Below are 20,649 nucleotides of genomic sequence, written 5' to 3' on the forward strand. Positions count from 1 at the left end.
AAAGTGGCTGCATGCCGCTATCACCATGCAACCTAAAAATGTGATTTATGAAGCCAAGCAGGGCCTTCTTGTGTGGACCTGAGTGACTTTATAAATCTGGACTAATACAACACAGCAGAAATCACTGCAATGTGTCACACTGCCATTGGCATTGTGTGGGTGTCCCCATGCAAATGGTAGACCTGGGAATGCACCAAAGAAATTTGATATATTATAGGAGGTGTAACGAGGAGAAATATATGTATTTTTCCTTGTTACTTCATCTTTCTATGTGTGGTGCATTCTGCAGCACACATAGAAGGAGAAATATATGCCTCTCAGGATTATTTTTGCCAAAACAACTCTGCATGCAAAACCGGCACCCTTGCAGCATGGCGCAATGGTGCCTGCATTGGCACTGTGCAGCCAAAATAGTACCAGCACAGGAACAAAAGCAGGAACGCACTGTATTATTTTTAAATCAAGGGCAGTCTCACCCTTTCTCTGTCAAGCAGCGCAGCAAGGTGACTTGCTGCGCCATGCTGCGTGAACTTTTATAAATATGCCCATAAGTAGCAAAGGGGCTGTTGCTCAGTGCGCCCCTGGACCAGCCTGCACTGACTGATGAGGCACCATCAGGCTGGCACCATTCTCGGGTTGCTCATGTTTCATTGGTCAGTCCCCACAGGCACCATGCATGTCAGAATCTGCTGCGCTTCACACACAGTGGTGGCCCGAAGCATAACAAAAACAGACAAAAATAGGTAACCCTGTCTCCACGGAGCGTTTCCAGATCAATATCTGTTGTTCTAGGTTTTACTTGACAGTGAGAAACAGAAAAAGGCCCAAACACTATGCTTTAAATAGGGTGAGCTGGTGGGCTGTGTTTTTAATGTCTTAATGTTTGTTTTTAATGTTTTTAAGTATTTGAAATACTTTAGTTTAATTATTTACTAATGTAGTGAGGGCTGCAATTTATATACGTACATTGCTAAGTTAGCATAAGCGCGTTAGATGTTAGAAATCCATCTTGCCGCTTTTGCTGCTTTTGCACACAACACTCCAGATACATGTTATTATTTGAAAACTGCTTGCACGCCTTTTCTTCACATGAGAACTGCCTGTTGTTCACATCCCTAGACGTGTGCTGCGACCTTGGTCTGAAGATTGTGTAAAGAAACAGTCTGGGTCACCAGACAATGCATGTTTTTGAGTTCAGGTTGATCAGCCCACTATTTAGCCATAACACGCACACAGCTGCAAATACCTGAAAGTTGAGTGCTTTTAATATGGCAGGCTGCATGCTTAAAACACATTCTGAAGAAGAACTTTCCCAGGAGCAGAGCAAGCTGATCCTGTGATGTGATTCAACTGAGCTCTTCTTTTCGGTATGGGGCTCCCCATTCAAGCCTAGAGACCTTCTATTAGTCTAATAATATTAGCTTACTAGTAAAGGGAAGGTGGCTGTATTCCACTGTCATTTATAACATGATTTTTCCCTTTATTTTCTATGGTATTGTAACAATACTGATGGTTTTATTTTTAATCATTTGTCTGCTTATGTTAGCCAAAGTACTGCATCTTCGGACACGTAGTTTATAAAATAAACATTTTAAACTTTACTGTGTCTCTGTTTCCTCTTGTTGTGGACTGATATGAGAATAATAACAAACAGGTATTTCTGATTCCCACCATTCCTGAGAGTACTCTAAATCGCTTGTTCTGGGTTATCTATACATTAGGACCTCCGAGATAATACGGATAACGAATGGGACACTGATGCTGGTCGGATAGGGGTTCTGGATTCTGAGGTGAGTTTTTTGGTACACCACAATTCACTGAGGTCCTGGTTTCCTGCGCATAGTTCTGTGCATGAGCAGAATCCCTGCAACACTAAGAGATTTTATTTTTAGACCCAACCTCCATTATTCACTATGGGAGGGTATTCAATATCAGTCGTTAGCCATGTATGGTGCTGGGCTTGTAACTTTCCACTTATACATCTGGCTTTTTCCCCTGATTCAGGGTGTGTGGAAAAGTAAGTCTACATTTTTGAGTGACTTTACACTCCTATTTTGTTAATACCCAAAGTTGTAAAGTACCTAAAATAATAGGAATACATTCTACTATTAGTAGATTTACCTTTGTGAATAGCACCACAGTATCCCAATAAAACACAAAATGTAAATGTGTGACAATAGAAATTCCACTGCCATCTACAGAAATGTGGCAGGCAGTTGTACCTTTTAATGCAGCCATTGAATGTGCACCAATGATGCTTGGGGCAAGCGGAAGGGTATGGGGGTTAGGATTTATGTCTGATGTGATGTTCCGTCTAGTTTACATAATCTATGGAAGAATATCTGCAGTTGTGCATACAGACTCAGGTATAATTGTGTTATCATGAACAAGCGAGATATAAAAGATTCATTAAAAGAACTAGGGTGGGAGTTGTGCCTAAACTGCCCATAAGATGGCTGCAGGTTCTTTAGGCTTCTTGCAGCTCCAGTTTACAAAGCAAGATGACAGTTTCCACCTGAAGGACTTTACCTGAGCATGAATACCAGGGCACACAACAAGGAATATGGTATCTTTTGGACAGCTTTTGAGCCCTCCTTACACAAACCTTTCTCCCTGCGTCATTCCCCTAATGCTTGGAAGCCATTTTGTCAAGACATTCTTGGCAGCCCCTTAATTGTCACTGCACTGCTGGGCCTGTTTTACATCCATTATACATCTTTGTGAACATTGTCATGTTTGCCTGTTTCCCTTAATGTAGCAATTTTTATTCATAAAGATTACTATACTCAAGTTCCTTGTCACACACACGAGTATTGCTCTGGTTTTTGCTCCAAAATAATACAGAGAACTGCTGAAATTGTTGGAGGCCTGCTCTCCGGCCCTTTTTGCCTGCATAATGTTTGCTGCTGCCAACAAATGATGCCCTGACAACTAACGGTCTGGCATTTGCTTATGAATGGAGAACTTTGCTGTTGTTAACTGAGGTTTGCTCTGTCTAGGGGTACTTATGCCTGGCTCCTTGAAGAGTTCCCTCTTTTTTCAGAATTTCTGCTTATTTTAACATCCAATTCATTCACTGGAGTTCATGGCTCAGTGACAGAGGGCTCCTTTTGTGGCATTTTCTCCTTGCGCATCCACCGCCTTTACTAGGGCTCTGCTCCTTATACTGTGCATGGAATCTCACTCATCCTCTTGTCTAAAGGCTGCAACCTCATCTGGAAGTATGTCTTCTACTCACAAAGAAGTCAGCACTGCCACAACATGACACACAAAGATACCTGGTTCTCCAAAGAAGTCTCTATTACCATTGACCTTAGATGACCCCATGGAAGAAAGAAACCTTTGAGGCCTTTTGTAATGGAAACAAAAGCTACACTTCAGCAGATTGAAGAAAATTCTTGACTCTAGGGTGATGGACATAGAGTAATGGTTTAGCAATGTGCAGGGTGTGGCAGCAAATAATGTTCCACATTTTAAAGATACTGAAGTGTTTTACTGATTTATATAAAACCTTGTATATGCCAATCTTGCTAAATTGCTCAAAGACAAAGCACCTGGACCTGATGGTTTCCAACTATAGACCTTATACTAAATTTGAGCTCTTAGGATTCCTTATGTTATTCCAGATATGTGAGGTCTACAACAAGTTGAATTTGTTCTGATAACTCAAGAGTTTTTCTGGATATTCTACACGTTGCTTCAGTAAGTAATATACCTATGGCTCTTATCATTCTAGATGCAGAGAAGTCTTTTGACTGTGCCCATTGGTGGTTTAAGATGCACGCTCTTGAATGGCTTGGCTTTAGTCCAACTTTTCGAAAATACATCGCTCTACTTTATTCATCTTGGAAGACATCAGTATTTCCTAATATTATTCAGTCTTTTTATTTTTTTATTTCATGGGGGACTAGACAAAGTTATATGCTGTCTCCTAGTACCGTTTCTGCACACCTTTCACCACTCCTCTTCCTTTCATGATTTCCGACATAAGGAAGCTGAAATAAAGCTCTTAGCTTATAAGGATGATGTAGTCCTTTTTTTATCAGATCCGCAAACATCAGTTCCTGTCTTTGCTAAACTTTTTCATCTTATTCTGGTTTATCTGGATTCAAATTAAATTTCTCAAAATCTGAGGTTCTCCCCCTTAATAAATATTGTTTAAAGGACATGTTTGTTTGCATGAGGGCTAATTTGCCGAACCAGTTAATCTTTCATCTAAAATCAAAGCATCTTACTTTATAATCAATATTTGCATTACATAACCCTCATATATCCAAAATCTAAAGTGGAGTTGTTATGGGACAGAGACCTACCACACTCTTTTTATTTAAACTACAATATACTTCCTGTAATGCCAGTCAAAAACCCTCTATTAATTCTATATTAGATTGGATATCACTCCAATTTCTATACATAAATACAACCCAACGTTTCCAAACACATGTTGGTCTTGTAAAACATTACCTGGCACATATTTGAATATGACTTTTTCAGTACCCCCCAAATAAATTCATCTGGTTTAAAATGTTTAGAAGTACCTCCACTATATGTTCAATACATTTTCCATTTGATATTCAACATATTTTTTGGGAAGCTCTTTTTACTGAAATTACGTCAATATGGTCTATTCCTGCTTTTACTTCATTAGCACCATAAATGTGTAATAAATATATTGATCATTCTTATCTTTCAATAACCAGAACCAATGAAACAACTAATGCGTCAAAAGCAAAGAAGCTCTCATACGATTTTTCAAAATTCGAGGCATAAACATAAAACATATTTTTTACAACAGCAATATTTATCCACATCTTCAGCTTGGATAACAGGAGTTATTGAAAAAATACCTGAGGTGAAGATTTTGTTGAAAGAAGGTAACATCTTTGTAACCACGTCATCAAGAAAGGGAGCATCCTTTGCCGTATATACAGTCACCGTCGCAGTCGTGTCCAAGTGTTGATCATGGAGCTCTTTCAGCTCAGAAAATGATGCCATGTTCAATGAAGAAAAGTTTCAAACTTAACTGCTTCTGTTTATGCACCTATTCTTATATTAAATAATCTAAATTGCAAATTATTGATGAATAGATATCTTTTTGATGTGTGCGCGCTCCAAACATCATTCCAAATTCTATCCTTGTTTAATGTCAGCTGAGGGAAGCTTATAAACACATTTCATACTGTTTGCTAAACGCAATGTTGTCAACTGTGCCACATGTCCCATCACCTTAACTGAAACAGATATAGCAATGCTATTTCTGCTGCTACAGTGAATATAATTATTGTAAAATTCCTTCAAAAACATGCACTTGCTATTCTTACTTTGAACAATCCTGAAAGTGAATAGTATCACAAAATGCTCAAAACATAAAGTAGAGCCATGTTTGTCCTATGAGAGTCACTCAAAATCTATTCAATGTTCCAATGGAGGAAATAACCATGTTGCAAACATTTCTTTAGAAAAACCAACTCTAAAACCCACTGTGGTTATATCAAAATAAAGTAGTGAGAAAAACTCCAATGAACCACTGGAGCTTTATCTCAAGCAACCTGCAGGCTCCAAAGAAATGTGTGCTATATTGAAGTAGCACCAACAATTTCAAAGTAAAGAATTAATCATCTCAGAAAAACATCCCAGTCAAACGTGTTACCTCCTAGGGCCCCTCAATATCTTATGTAACATCGTCAAGATATGCTGCACAAGCTGATTTTGTCAGCAGCTGCTCTCTATGGGACAAATCTGGATTTCATGGTCACTGGAAAATGCTTCAGAAGATTTATTTCACTGGTTCAAGGTTTTACCTTTGGATTTAGTAATTTTTTTTTGAAAGTAGCAATCTTCTTGCAGGGCATGCCTGAGCAGGGCTCCACAATGGAGTAAGAACTTGACCTCCAGTCTGGGTCAAGTCTCTCCCCAGCTGCTCCGCAGTGCCGTCCCCACGCTGCAGCTGTGAGACCTCCTCCTGGTGATGGCTCGCGCCTGCTTCCTGTCAGACTCCTGCCTGCATCTGCACTCTGCTCTTCCCTTCATTCACCCAGCTTAATGACATTTTACCAATCTTTAATTATTTATCACCCAGGTTAATTTAATTTGAATATCCTCATTCTCAGCCAGTTTCCCACCGCTGCTGCCCCCGCAGCTGCTCCTGCCTGGTCAACCCCCGCTCCCAGCACCTCAGCCTGCCCCATCCCCTATTTAATGGCAGCCTCAGCGGGGGAGCGTGAATGAAACATTGACCTCTAGTCCGGGTCAACTCTCTCCCCAGCAGCTCCGCAGTGCTGTCGCCATGCCACTGCTGTGAGACCTCCTCATGGTGAGGACTTGTGCGAGTAAGACCTTGCCCTCCAGTCTGGGTCAACTCTCACCGCAGCAGCTCAGCACTGCCAGAGCTGTGAGATCACCTCCTGGTGAGGGCTTGTGCCTGATTCCTGCCAGACTCCTGCCTGCATCAGCTCTCTGCTCTGCTCCACATTCACCCAGCTTAATTTAATGTCACCCAGCTTTAATTATTTTTCACCCAGGTTAATTCAACTTGAATTTACTAATTCTCGGACGGTTTTCCACCACTGCTGCCCCTGTGGTCCCTCCCATGTGGACAACCCCCACTCACGCCTCCCAGCACCTCGTGCCTCCCCTCCCCTATTTAATGGCGGCCGCTGCGTGGTTGCACAGCGGACACGCGCAATGGATGCATGTAGCAGGCATACTGCTGGCGCACCAAAGGCAAGCCCGTCTGCACACGTCCATGACCTGACTGTGACCAGCGACAGGGTCCATGCAACTCGACCCATCCACCATTACAGCACAGCTGCCCTCCACGCACTCAACCCCGGAAGACTCAGACTGCCAACAGACCACGCCAAACATGGCCAGTTCTCGTGCCTCCACTGCTGCAAAATCTTCACCACCATCCCTGCCTCCAACACCACCAAGCAAACACCGGCAACACCGTAAGATGCATCCTCCCTAACATGCGCTCCATACACAAACACGCCGTGTAGATCTGGAACTTACTCAACTCTATCTCGCCCGACATCACCTTTTTCACAGAGACCTGGACCAACGCCTCCTCTGCCCCTGATATCAACACTGCCGTCCCGGATGGATATAAGATCCAGAAGAAGGACCACCCCAACCACCTGGGAGGGGGCCTTGCCATTGCCCACAAGAACACCCTCCACCTCCAGTGAAACCTTTCCCTCTGCCCAACACCTGCACTTCCAGATCCAGACCAGTCCCAACTCAACGCTCCGTGGAACCCTCGTCTCCAATCCCCCGGGCCCCCTTCGCCACCACCATCACCGGCCTCATCTTACACCACGGCATCGCCACAATGAACTACATTCTCATCGGAGACTTCAACTTCCACCTTGACAACCCCAGTGACCCCCAACTCCACCACCCTTTGTGACAACCTCAACAACATTGGACTTAGACAGCTCATCACCACAACAACCCACAGGGCAGGGCACACCCTCAATCCCATCTTCGCAGCAGGAAACAGCATTCACTTCAGCCACAAAACGCAACCCCCATTGACTGATCACCACTGCGTACACTTCACTATTGACAAACCCAAGGCACCCAAACCAGCCCCTTACCCACCACAAAGGAACTGGATCAAGGTCACCAATGAGCAACTCAACTCCACCCTCACCCAGGACAACCACATCTCGACATCCGACACCAACATCGCAGCCAGAGAACTCCACACTTGGATGTCCAACTGCACAGACGAGCTTGTCTGCTACGCAACCCCAACAAACACTGCCCAAGGAAATCCAACTGGTACACCACCAATCTCCAAAAAGCCAGATGTACCTGCAGATGCCTGGAGAAAACTGCATAAACACCAAGATACCCGAAAACTACACCACCTACAAGGATGCCATGACTGACTACCACAACTGAAACAGAACCACCAAGAGGACTATCATCCACAACATAATCCTCCCAAACTCCAGCAACTCTAAGGAACTCTACCCCGTCATTCAGGAATTCACCAACCCCCACATTGAAGCAACAGAAATCATCCCATCCCAAGACCTCTGTGACAAGTTTGCAACCTAATTTCACCTCAAGATCAAAAACCTCTATGACAAACTTTGTTAACAATCCACCAGAAGGCACAGCTGGCCCAACCCGCAGACACACTAGCCTGCCCACAATATCCACCTGGATGCCGATCACAGTCGAAGACTCTGCCTCGACCAACAAAGGCATCCACTCAGGGGCCCCCACTGACCCCTGCCCTCCACACATCCACCATAGTGGCACCACCTCCATCGCACCCAAACTACAATGCACCATAAACCACCTTCGAAACAGGCACCTTCCCGGACAACTGGAAAACGTGCAGAAGTCAGGCCGCTGTTCAAGAAGCCCTCAGCTGACCCCACCATTCTCAGGAACTATCGGCCCATCTCACTGCTCCCCTTCGCGGCCAAAGTTGCAGTGAAAACAGTCAACAAGGAACTGACATGATGCATTAAAGAAAATGAGTCCTCGACCCCTCCCAATCCAGATTCCAAAGCAACCACAGCACAAGACCGCCCTACTCGCCGACACAGACAACATCCACACCCATTTGGGCCAAGGCCACTCCACAGCCCTTATCCTATTCAAACTATCCACAGCCTTCGACACCGTCTCCTACCACACACTCATGACCAGACTACACAATGCTAGCATACAAGGAACAGCCCTAGAATGAATCCGATCATTTCTCACCGGAAGAAGCCAAACAATCAGACTGCCACCCTTCCTCTCCGATCCAACAAAAATCACCTGCGGAGTTCTACAGGGGTCATCACTGAGCCTGACCCTTTTCAACCTCTACTTGGCCCCCCTTGCCGCCATCGTCCGACAGCACAACCTCAACATCGTACACTAGGCTGACAACACCCAGCTTATCCTCTCCCTCATGCCAGACTCAACTTCCAGAAAGGAATGCAGGATGTTGCAGTTTGGATGACCAACAACTGCCTAAAGCTCAACGCCGAGAAGACAGAAGTCCTTGTCTTTAGAACCACCCCTTCAGCATGGGACAACACCTGGTGGCCGACTGCCCCCGGAAGACCACTAACCCCCTCAGACCACGCTAAAAACCTCAGCATCATACTCGACTCATCCCTCACCATGAACCAACAGGTCAATGCCGTCTCTTCCAGCTGCTTCAACACCCTCCGCATCCTCTGCAAGACTTTCAAATGGATCCCCCTGAGTCAAAGAAGACCGTCACCCATGCACTCATCATCAGCAGAATGGACTATGGAAACACACTGTACAAACTCCGCAAACTCAGACGATACAGAACACCGCTGCCAAACTCATCCTTGGCATCTCCCGGCACAAATACATCAGCCAACACCTATGAAGGCTCCACTGGCTCCCCGTAGAGAAAAGAGTCACCTTCAAAATCCTCACCCACGCCCACAAATGCCTACAAAAATCCGGACCCAAATATGTCAACAACAGAATCAACTTCCACGTACCCAAAAGAAACCTCCGACCTTCCAACCTCGCACTGGCGGAAACGCCTCGCATCCACAGAGCCAAAGCATGGGAGAAGATCCCAGCAAACATTAGACGCTCCCCCTCCCTGAACACCTTCAGGAAGACTCTCAAGACCTGGCTCTTTGGCTAAGAGACCTGCAGACCCCCCTACCTCAGTGCATTGCTGACAATCCCCTGATTGATTGATTGATTGATTGATTGAATGCTTCATACCTTTGACACAATGTCCCAATGAACCTGAAACTACATACTGCTGCAATTTTGTGAATCAGGCCATTTGCAAGCAGAAAAAAGCTTCTTAAATCTGGCCCATTGTGTTTGAAAAGACAAAATGAAACTTTGAAGTTTCATTTCGAGGTCTCGCCTGATCCAGCGCATGCACTGGCCTGGCCGAGACATTTAGTAGCTGGTTTGAAAAGTGGTACCAAAGCGGCCACCAGCTTACTGTCACGCGCACAAGCGCGCCCGCTATTGCGTGCGCATCCCTAGCGTGCTTTAGCGCGTCATCGCGATCACGATCACTTACACTTTCAGAGTGATCGCGATGACTTTCGCTTTTACGGCCGTTGCATTACTTTTACTGCTGCGTGGCCAATGCTTGCTATTGCCATGTCGCTTTTACATTTTTTGCAAACCCCCAGATAAGAGAAGCCTGTGAGGATCTGCTTTTATTATTTCTCTTCTGCTGCTTTTTTGGTTTAAGGTGCTCCATCCGAGAGCACAGAGAACAAACTCTTTGAAGGCAGGAAAGCATCCTGCAACATGTAAGGAATGTGAAGTTTCAAGGATCCTTCGGTGGTACAGCTTCTGTGGATAACTAATTCCACTGTGGGCTCTTTAAAACCCAGACTTTTTTTTGTAACAGTTGGGCACACTATGGCGTCTTCAGCAGCTTTGTACCACACCTCAGCTGAACAACTGAATATTGCACTAGGATTCAGGTGTTCCTTCTCCTCCAAGGCCTCTCTATTTGCTTCGGAGAGCAATAACATGAGTGTTACTGGTTTGTCACAGTGAGTAAGAAAACAGAGTATGCAAGTAGGTCACTGCTTCAGTTCAGCTCAGTTCAGCTGGAAAGGGCTCTAGGCAGATTCTCAGTCACATTCTTGAAGTTTATTCACAGACTTTACTGGAGGCTGTTTGCTAAGTCCCAGAGTAGTTGCCTTCAGCTCTCCTCTTCTGAAACACCAAGTCCATTATTTCTGATCCAGTTCCCATTTTCTTTGGCCCACCTTTGTATTACTCTGTGAAGGGATAAAACTTTTCTAATACTAATGCAGGGTTTTAGGTTTTACGGAATGCGATGGCGCCCACAATAATTACGTAAATGTTTGAAACTGAAAAGTAAAAAAGACAGTGCAAAATGGACGAGGGGAAAACAAACCCTAAACCCCTCCAGTAGACCGAAGTCTAGAACAGGAAACAACAAAGAATGTCCATGCACACGTTATGAGTAAGTACTGTGTCAATACAGAAAGTAATGGCAAGAACAGTAGTGTAGACCAAATTACAGTAATCCAACACGATTCTTTTTCTTTGTTTAATATGATTCCGTTGCCCAGCCAACACGTGTTTCGTCCGGGTGTAAGACCCACGACTTCTTCAGGGCATAAGGCGCAACATGAGTATTAAATGAATCTCTCCGCCGGTTATAATTCCGTCCCGGCTGACCGGGAAAAGAAACCAATAAAGGTCACTCATAGGACGAGTTACACAAGGGTGAGTAGCCCGAGTGAGTCAGGACCTGCAAGACGAGTGCGTCAGGAAGTGTCAGTGGAGTCAAGTTCGTGAACAACACGGAAGTGACACGCCCCGCACGTTATAACGTGGGAGGCTGGGCAACGGAATCATATTAAACAAAGAAAAAGAATCGTGTTGGATTACTGTAATTTGGTCCACACTACTGTTCTTGCCATTACTTTCTGTATTGACACAGTACTTACTCATAACGTGTGCATGGACATTCTTTGTTGAAAACTTTTCTAAGTTGGCCCAAGTTTTGGAAGTTTAATTTCTACCTACTTGTAAGTTGTTATGCATTATTTATCCTCAAGTGTATTTTTTCACAATTAAGTCTTAACGATGTTCAAGAGCAATTTGGACCATTTCACGGAGGAATTGGTACCGTTTTTATATTGTCTATTGAGATCCTGCGTGTCTTGATTGCCGTGCAGGACAGTGTTCAGTGTTAAAGCAGACCTTTGACTTGTTTGTCCATCCAGAAATCCGTTCTGACTCATTGAATCTGTGCTCCATCTGACTGAGCAAGTTTAGATGAGCACAGTAGCATGAACGTTCTGCTCTCAACCACCGTACACGTGAGCGTGGCCATTTTGGCCCTTTGCACATCTGTATAAATGAGTAACATCACTTTGATAGCCCAATATATGGAGTCGACAGTCTGTGGGGCAATGGTCCAGACTGAATACTTTCGAATGAAGACGTTTAGTTGAGCAGGGATTCTCTATGGTTGGTTTCCATGTGAAGGTCAAGTAGTAAATCATTATTTTGGAGTGGATGAAATTTGTCCTTCGCTGTAAAAATGTTAACATGAAGCACATGCTGGATTCATGCTTGTTAGGCATGTCATTACAAGATGTCTGGATGAATATGGGCTCATTAGAAGCCTTTCCTGTGAAAAGGTGTTTTCGGCACCCGTTTTGCTGAATCTTGTTCATACCATCTGCCGTATAATTTCTTCACTACTAGTCGGTTTCTGAAAAGAGCATTAAGGTCTGATGCCATGATTACTGCTGAAAGTCCTGCTTCAGTAGGAGTCGGAGAATTGCCATCTGGTTAATGCGGGTAGGTTGGTCTTAAGAGTGACATGTAGACCAGTGGGGACAACAAGCATTGGCATAGCCAATAGGTCTTGCTTTTGGGACCTTATAATTATTTTGTTATGCAGCACAATGTCCTTATAAGGTACAAGGTTTAGCCATGCAACAGCTGATATTGTTGCACCAAGGATATTGTGCTGCAAAACTAAATACTTATAAGGTATCAAAAGTGAGACCAATTGGCTATGCCAATGCTTGTTTGTCAATAGGCAGCGGTCCCTTGTACCACTGCCTGACCTTAAAAAATATTTTCCAACCCTTGTCAAAGAGGAAATGGGTTCCTTGAGGACTCCTTTACATTTGCAAGTGAGCTACCACTAACTTTCAACTAGCAGTAAATTGCAAATGTTTTGTGACCTCATTTTAGTTGCAAAATATTTGTACACACCATTCCAATTCAGGATTAGGAAGGGACTCCCTCAACACACCTCTTCTTAATACCAAATCACAAAACCCATCATTGAGAAAGATTGTTGGACATATTTGCTCTCACTCGCATGTGGTTAGCATGTGATTGAGTTGCCCAAATCCTGTATGCATAACTAGTCACTGTATCAATATGCACGCTCCTCAAGGCCCAAGTACATCCAAAGAAAAGATATCAAACATCATCAGTTAATATTTTTAAATCCTATGAATAAATTGATACAAATAGGCAAAATAAATCACTGTGATTTATAAAAATGAAATACTGAAAATAAAATGTACTAGTAGAAAATACTAACTTAATTGACAGAAAAGACATTCTGTTGATCATATGGTATTTCAACCAACAGGTGTTATACAGCGTAATGTTAATCTTATGACTAGGGCCCAATTCTTAAAGAAAGACTGAAGATTATGGAAATAGGGAAACCAGAAATCACTGAAAAACTATTGAAAAAATTGAATTTTCGATCGGTCCCTTTTTCTGTCTGCCCTCCGTTTGACTCTGTGCTATGTATTTTGATTGTACTTTGTAATATTGTTCTTGTATTCTGTTTGTTTTATTCCCTGTATTTCCTTGCATTGTTTTGCTCTTGATTTCTCTGCCCGTTCTGCTCTCTCACTTTCCGCCTCTGCGTCCCCTGCGGCCCGTCCCCCCCGCTCACCCATTCGTCCCGCTGCCGCCTCCCAGCTGCTCCTCCCTCCCACCTCCCCTTCTTATGGCAGCCGCTGCACGGCAACGCGCCAAAGGCGAGACTAAGGCAAGCTCGTCTGTGCCCGTCCAAGCCTGGACTGCGCCTTGCACCAGAACCCCTGGCCCCCATGAACGCCACGACACCCGATGCTGCTATGACACTAGCACCCTCCATGCTCTCAACGCTGGCCGATCACACACCTGCTTCCAGACCACCCCAAAGCGAACCCATGGACCCTTCTCCTGCCGGAACTGCCGCTACACCAGCATCCAAACCACCACCATGCCCACCGGGGTAGGAGGCAACAGCCTCTGATGCCTTCTACTCAACACCCGCTCCGACCGCGAACACGCCATCGAACTCTGGTACCTACTCGACTTCACCTTCCCAGATGTCCCCTTCATGATGGAGACCTGAATGAACCCCTCCTCGGCACCCAACATCGCCATAGCTATCCCCGCACCAACGGAACAGAAGGAGGAGTTGCCATTGTCCACAGAAACACCCTCAGAATCTCGACCAGCACCGATGACACACTTATCACAGTCGAATACCTGCACTTCCAGATCCACACCGACCCGAACACCACCCTCAGAGGAACCCTCATCTACAGACCACACGGCCCCCAGCCGCAGTTTAGCGACACCATCACCGACTTCATCAGCACGCACGCCGTTGGACTACATCCTCCTCGGAGACCTGAACTACCACCTCGAGAACACCAACGACAGCACCTCCACCACCCCGCTTGACAATCTTGCTAACCTTGGACTCAAACGACTCGTCACGACTTCCACCCACTCCGCTGGACACACGCTTGACCCCATCTTCTCAGCTAGCAACCACGTCACCTTCAGCCACACCACCGAACTCCACCGGACCAACCACCGCTGCGTCCACTTCTCCTTCCAGAAGACAACCACTCACCACCGCACACAACGGACCCCCCACCACAGCTTGAGCAAAGTCACCGAAGACCAACTGGTTACCACCTTTGCCTGAAACCCACCAACGGACACTACCGACACCGATTCTGCTGCCCTCAACCTCAGGGAATGGATTGACGACTGCGCCAACACTCTCACCCTGATCAAGAGACCCTCGAAGATAAGCACCGATAGAAAATCCATCTGGTTCACCGCCGACCTCCAGGAATCCAAGCAGGCCTGCCATAGGCCTGAGAAGAAGTGGCACCACAAACAGACACCAGACAACAACACAGCCTACAAGAGCGTCATCCTCAAGACACCACCAACTCATCCGTACCGCCAAAAGGACTTCCTTCAAAGAGTGCATTGACAATAACACGCACAACAGCAAAGAGCTCTTCAACATCATGAAGGAACTCTCCAACCCCAGCTCCAACTCCAACAATATCCCGCCATCACAAGACCTCTCCAACTCCCTAGCCCCCTTCTTCCACCGCAAGATCGCAGACATCCACGAAAGATTCAGCAACCAGGCCCCCCGACAGTCACAGACACCTCAGACACACTGCCCCCCAGCCACAGCAACATCGAACCCCTGCTCTCCTGGACCCATGTCAACAACAAAGACACCATCAAAATCATGACCACCATCTATCTACTCCGGCTCACCATCCGACCCCTGCCCACATCACATCTTCAAAAAAGCAAGCTCCACCATTGCACCCCATCACATAGATCATCCACAGCTCCCTCGAGACCTCCACCTTCCCGGATAGCTGGAAGCATGCCGAGATCAACGCCCTACTGAAGAAACCCAAAGCTGACCCCAAGGACATCAAGAACTTCCGACTCATCTCCCTCCTTCCGTTCCCGGCAAAAGTCATCGAGAAGATCATCAACAGGCAACTGACCTCCTTCCTCGAAAAGAACAACATACTGGACCTGTCCCAATCTGGATTTCACAGCAACCACATCACCGAAACAGCCCTCATTGCTACAACAGACGACATCAGGGCCATGATGGACAATGGAGAAACGGCTGCCCTCATCCTCCTGGACACCCTCTGCACACTCCTTCACAACGCAGGGGTCTGCGACAAAGCACTGGACTGGACCACCTCCTTCCTCACCGGCAGAACCCAGAGTGTCTGCCTCCCCCATTCCGCTCTAGACACCAAGATCATCTGTGGCGTAACCCAAGGATCGTCCCTCAGCCCGACACTCTTCAAAATCTACATGGCACTGCTCGCCAACATCGCCAGATCACACAACCTCAACATTGTCTCATACGCCGACGACTCCCAGCTGATCCTCTCCCTCAACAAGGCCTCCACCACTGCCAAATCCAACCTCCACGAAGGAATGAAGGCCATCGCCGAATGGATGACGATCAGCTGCCTGAAACTGAACTCGGACAAGACAGAGGTCCTCATCATCGGATCCACCCCCTCTGCCTGGGACGACTCATGGTGGCCGGCCTCACTGGGGGCTGCACCGATGCCCACTATCCACGCATGCAACCTGGGAATCATCCTGGACTCTGCACTGTCAATGGCCAAGCAAGTGAACGCCGTCTCCTCCTCCTGCTTCAACACCCTCTGCATGCTCCAAAAGATCTACAGATGGATCCCCACCGGTACCACAAGGACAGTCACCCAGGCTCTCGTCAGCAGCAGACTGCACTACGGCAACGCTCTCTACTCAGGAACATAAGCCAAACTCCAGAAACGACTACAACGCATACAGAACACCTCTGCATGCCTCATCCTCGACATCGCCTGCCACAGCCACATCTCAGCCCACCTGAAAGACCTTCACTGGCTCCCTGTCAACATGAGGATCACCTTCAAGCTCCTCACCCATGCTCACAAAGCTCTCCACAACACCGGACCAGCATACCTCAACGAACGACTCACCTTCTTCATCCTGAACTGCCAGCTTCGCTCTGCTGACCTCGCCCTCGACACCGTCCCACCGCATCCGTCGAGCGACTGCCGTCGGCAGATCGTTCTCCCACCTCGCCACTAAAACCTGGAACACCCTCCCCATCCACCTACGACAGACCCAGGACCAGATGGCCTTCTGGAGACTCCTGAAGACCTGGCTTTTCGAGCAGTAGCAGCACCTCTGCCCCCCCAGCACCTTGAGACCCTCACGGGTGGGTTGTATGCTCTACAAGTGGACTGATTGATTGATTGATTGAATTTGTATGTCTATTAAGGTAGTTTACAAATAATAACAGTAACATTATCATCCATATTATTATATGGGGTTGATATTATCATATTTATGTTATGCTTATCATTTAATTGAAAAAAAAAGAATTAATTATCTAAACATTTTGATGTGCATTACCCATCATTTACTGACAAGGGACACATGGATCTGGTGACAGAAGCATCATTGATCTCGAGACAGCTGGGAATTTCTGTCACACTGGTTGTTACCGGTGAGGACTTAACTGTTATAGACACTAGGGCCGCAAAATGTGTTTACAGATGACATCAACATTGTGGATCATAAAAAATATTTTTCACAGATTGTGTTAACTGTTAATTTTATGTTAGTAAATTTGTGACAGAAATGTAATAGTTCAGATTTGCTCATAAGAGAAATAATATCTTGCAGGAATAGATTCATGGCACCTGAGCAAGGCATTCAAACGGAAGCTTCTCATAACTCTAAGCATGGGAGTGGAGTATTAGGAAATATTGGTTCATCTTCAATTACACATCTGAGGATATTGATGCAGCGTGGAATCCAAAATCCTCCCTTCGTCACAGACCGAATATCTCACTAACGCATTCAATCAATACATTCATTGGTGGGGCCAATAACACCAACATTCATACATCACTGGTCTGTTCTTTCCGAGAGATGAATGTTCCAAACGCTGACATGAAAGGAATACCTTATAACCTAAAGGAAAGTAGATTTACATAACTATACATAAAATATATATATAATCCAACACATCCTATACCTAAATTTCTAGATATTCCTTCCACGTAATCGATGGATCTAATTTAGTTGTTTGGTAAGGTGGATCTTCAAATCTTCTAATTTACATTTTAGATTTAAACATTCTCTACGAATAAACAACCCTACTCATTTGTCAGTAATCATTAACAAACTTTATCTTAATTAGTGTAAATTAAAATGGACTGTTATTCGAACCACAGATCACCTTATTTACCTATTCTGGCTAATCGTCGTCCTCTAAGTCAATCAAGTCGTCCTGCAGCACGCTACAGTCCCATAGATTGGGTCGAGACCATAAGCGCGTACCAGTCAAACTCTGCCCATTAGATCAAAGATTTCAGTTAATCAGGAAATTGGGCAGCAATTCAGTCCGTCAAAGATTCAGGGAAACAGTTGTCCTGCAGTGTCACCGTCCTCTCCGTCAGCATAGCGTCAGGAAAAGAAAAAGAGCGCGCAACTCACTATCCTATTGGATTTTTATAATAAAATCAATGTAAAATTGTCACAAATATCAGTTTTAGACAGTCCTCATTGGTGGGTTTGGGGTCGATCTGTGAAGTTCTCACTAACAGCCTCATGCATCAACCCAAAATCCAGTCGGCAAAATACCGATTCGGTAATAGCTCCCGGTATTAAGTAAAAAATACCCAATCCCAATGCATCAACCCAAAAGCAGAAATCGCTATTTAAGGAATCCTTAAATAGCGATTCTTTAAATAGGGATTCCTTAAATACCGATTCCTTAAATAGCGATTGCATTTAAGGAATCCCAAAGTGAGATTCCTTAAATGCAATGCATCAAAGTTAAAAAATTAGCGATTTCGCTAATAGGGGGAGCAAATTACCATGAAGATGAACTGCATGGTAATTTGCAAAAACTTTGAAAAATGCACTTTTGTGCATTTTTCCAAGTTTCATGTTGCGCACACACATGCCCTTAGAGCATGTGTGTGTGCAACATATGTGCACATATCATTTTCAGGGGTGCAACAGGGTGTCCTTTTGACACCCTGGCACCCTTGAAAGTGCTCCCGCTATTAGCGATTCGGTAATACCGAATCGCTAATACAGACTGGCTTTACATTCATTCCTATGGGCCTCCAAGCCCATAGGAATGAATGGGTAGGTATTCCTTATTACCGATTCGGTATTACCGATTCGGTAATAAGGAATATTAAGGAATCGCTATTTGAATAGCGATTCCTACATGCATAGCCTTTTGCTATTCCTTATTAGCGATTCCTTATTTTTCGCTAATAAGGAATCGCAAATGGCATTGTTGATGCATAGGCCCCATAGTTTATTAAGTTAGGTCATCGCACTTGCTGGTTCCGGTTTTTAAAGACAGTCCTTTGTTTGGTGTCTCTGGCAACTCTCCCAGTATGTCCTTGGTTAGTACAGTTTGCATGGGGTCAGGACGAGGCCACTGTTGCTCACGGTAGCGCAGGCGCACTTCACCCAGAACCTCGTGGAGTGTTGTCAGTCGCGTCGAGTCAAAGGAGCGGCCATCTTTACGAAGGCCCAAATGGTCAACTTAAGTAAAACAAACACAAAATGTAATTAAAACATGGAAATGGCTAATAAAATGTTAAACCCTCACTAATTCCCCTATGTGTATGTAATTATCTAGCATAATAGCAACATTCAAAGCGTTCATACTGACCCAGTGATGTCATCTGGTGCGACTTACAATTACGTCACAAAAGCAACATATAACATGCAATATTCTAATTTTTCTAATATTAGTATGCGTACATATTTTAGTTTACAAATTATTTTGGCCATGCAAATGCAAATCCCACGTGTAATTCATACATTAATAGGATCGATTAGTATTCCACTTCAAACACTTAATATGGTTATAATTAATTGATTATTCTAATTAGTATGCACATGCAAATTGGGGGGTATACAAAATGTTGTACTACCCGCTCCAGCAATATCCCCTTTTATTCAGGTCAGTGCTAGAAGGCCCTAAAAAGCACCTGTTAGCTCTGGGGTTATAGAGCATGGAGCACATACATTGATAGTTGTTCTACGCTCATCCAATCTGGACATATTACAATTACCACCACAGGCAACTCCTTATGTATGCTATTGAAAATGCCCATTTGTTTGCCTGCTTACCCTAGTGCAAATTGTATGTGATTAAAAAATAAGGTTGCTCACTGGTTTTATTTTTTGATAAGGCAATTGAAAGGATTGATGGTAAATTATTGTAAGAAATTGGGTGTTTGAAAGTTTTTGGTGACAACAAATCTCATTAAACCTGTGTTTAACTGTCTAGCAGCTTGGCACCAAAAACAGTGAGGCTTCATTTAAAGGTATGGTATGAAGTATGTATGCAGCACCCACACAGTAATAAAGTGAAAACATGACTAAAAATTAATTAAATCTAATGAGTAGAACTAGAGGTATGATTTTTAAAGTTTTTAGAGAAATCTGGCGCCTAAAAGACCAAAGTACCAATTGCTGCTATCTTGCGAGTAACTGGGTAAAACTTGTAAGTTAAGGCCTACAGCGAATGTGGGTAAAATACACGAGGTGGGTTAGGCCTAATCTTAGCTGAACTTCAGACTTAGAAAGATTTCTGAAGAAAAGTCAAGGAGAAGGTAAAGTTCAGCAGGGCAATGCAGCAGAGTGTGTCCTAGGAGGAGTCATTGGGGGCTCTGGATGAAGTCTCAGTGAAGCCGTTGATGATGGCAGGAAAAAGATTCAGGTGAGAAAAGTTTGATTTCTAGGCCCAGGATGTCACTGATGGGGAGCCTGTCATTGTTCAGCTCCAAGACAATTTTTAACTTTGGACTTGTAGGCTACCCCCACATTTGGTTGTGAAAAGTTATTCTCTTCTGCTACCAAGGCTAGAGTGACTGAAGACTAGTGTCTGGTTTCTTTGTGTGTGCTGGAGGCAACCCTTTTTAGTGCAAGTAGAACAGGGAACTGCTTCACCCATTATCATACTGAGAGGATGGCCCATCCTGCCAACTCCTAGTCATCTTTTTTTCTCACTGTCTGAGATCAATACACACAGGGCAACAGCTACGGTATTCACAGTCATGTGAGGAAATATACAGGCAGCAGGCACCAAATGGTTAATGCAAGAAAATGCAACTCTCTAAAAGTGACATTTTCAGAACTGTGACTTATAATCCGACTTCACCATTAAAGAGGATTTGAAATTGTAATTCATTGAGTCGAGATCTGACATCCTTATCTGCACCCTATAAAAAGGTAGCATTTTTACATATAATCAATTAACCC

The 20,649-nt window shown here is 44.6% G+C and overlaps 1 protein-coding gene across 1 annotated transcript in view; it reads right to left on the reverse strand.

Moving 5' to 3' along the window:
- Nucleotides 1-5,025, reverse strand: part of LOC146829791 (nicotinamide N-methyltransferase-like) — a 63,080-nt gene extending 58,055 nt beyond the window's left edge. The window contains exon 1 of the mRNA XM_085606732.1: nt 4,848-5,025. Coding sequence (XP_085462858.1) covers nt 4,848-4,995 — 148 coding nt within the window. The 5' untranslated portion in view covers nt 4,996-5,025. The remainder of the gene's footprint in view (nt 1-4,847) is intronic.
- Between the last annotated feature and the right edge of the window lie 15,624 nt (nt 5,026-20,649).

The sequence above is a fragment of the Triturus cristatus genome, chromosome 5_2 (assembly GCF_964204655.1).
Source record: "Triturus cristatus chromosome 5_2, aTriCri1.1, whole genome shotgun sequence".
Lineage (NCBI taxonomy): Eukaryota > Metazoa > Chordata > Amphibia > Caudata > Salamandridae > Triturus > Triturus cristatus.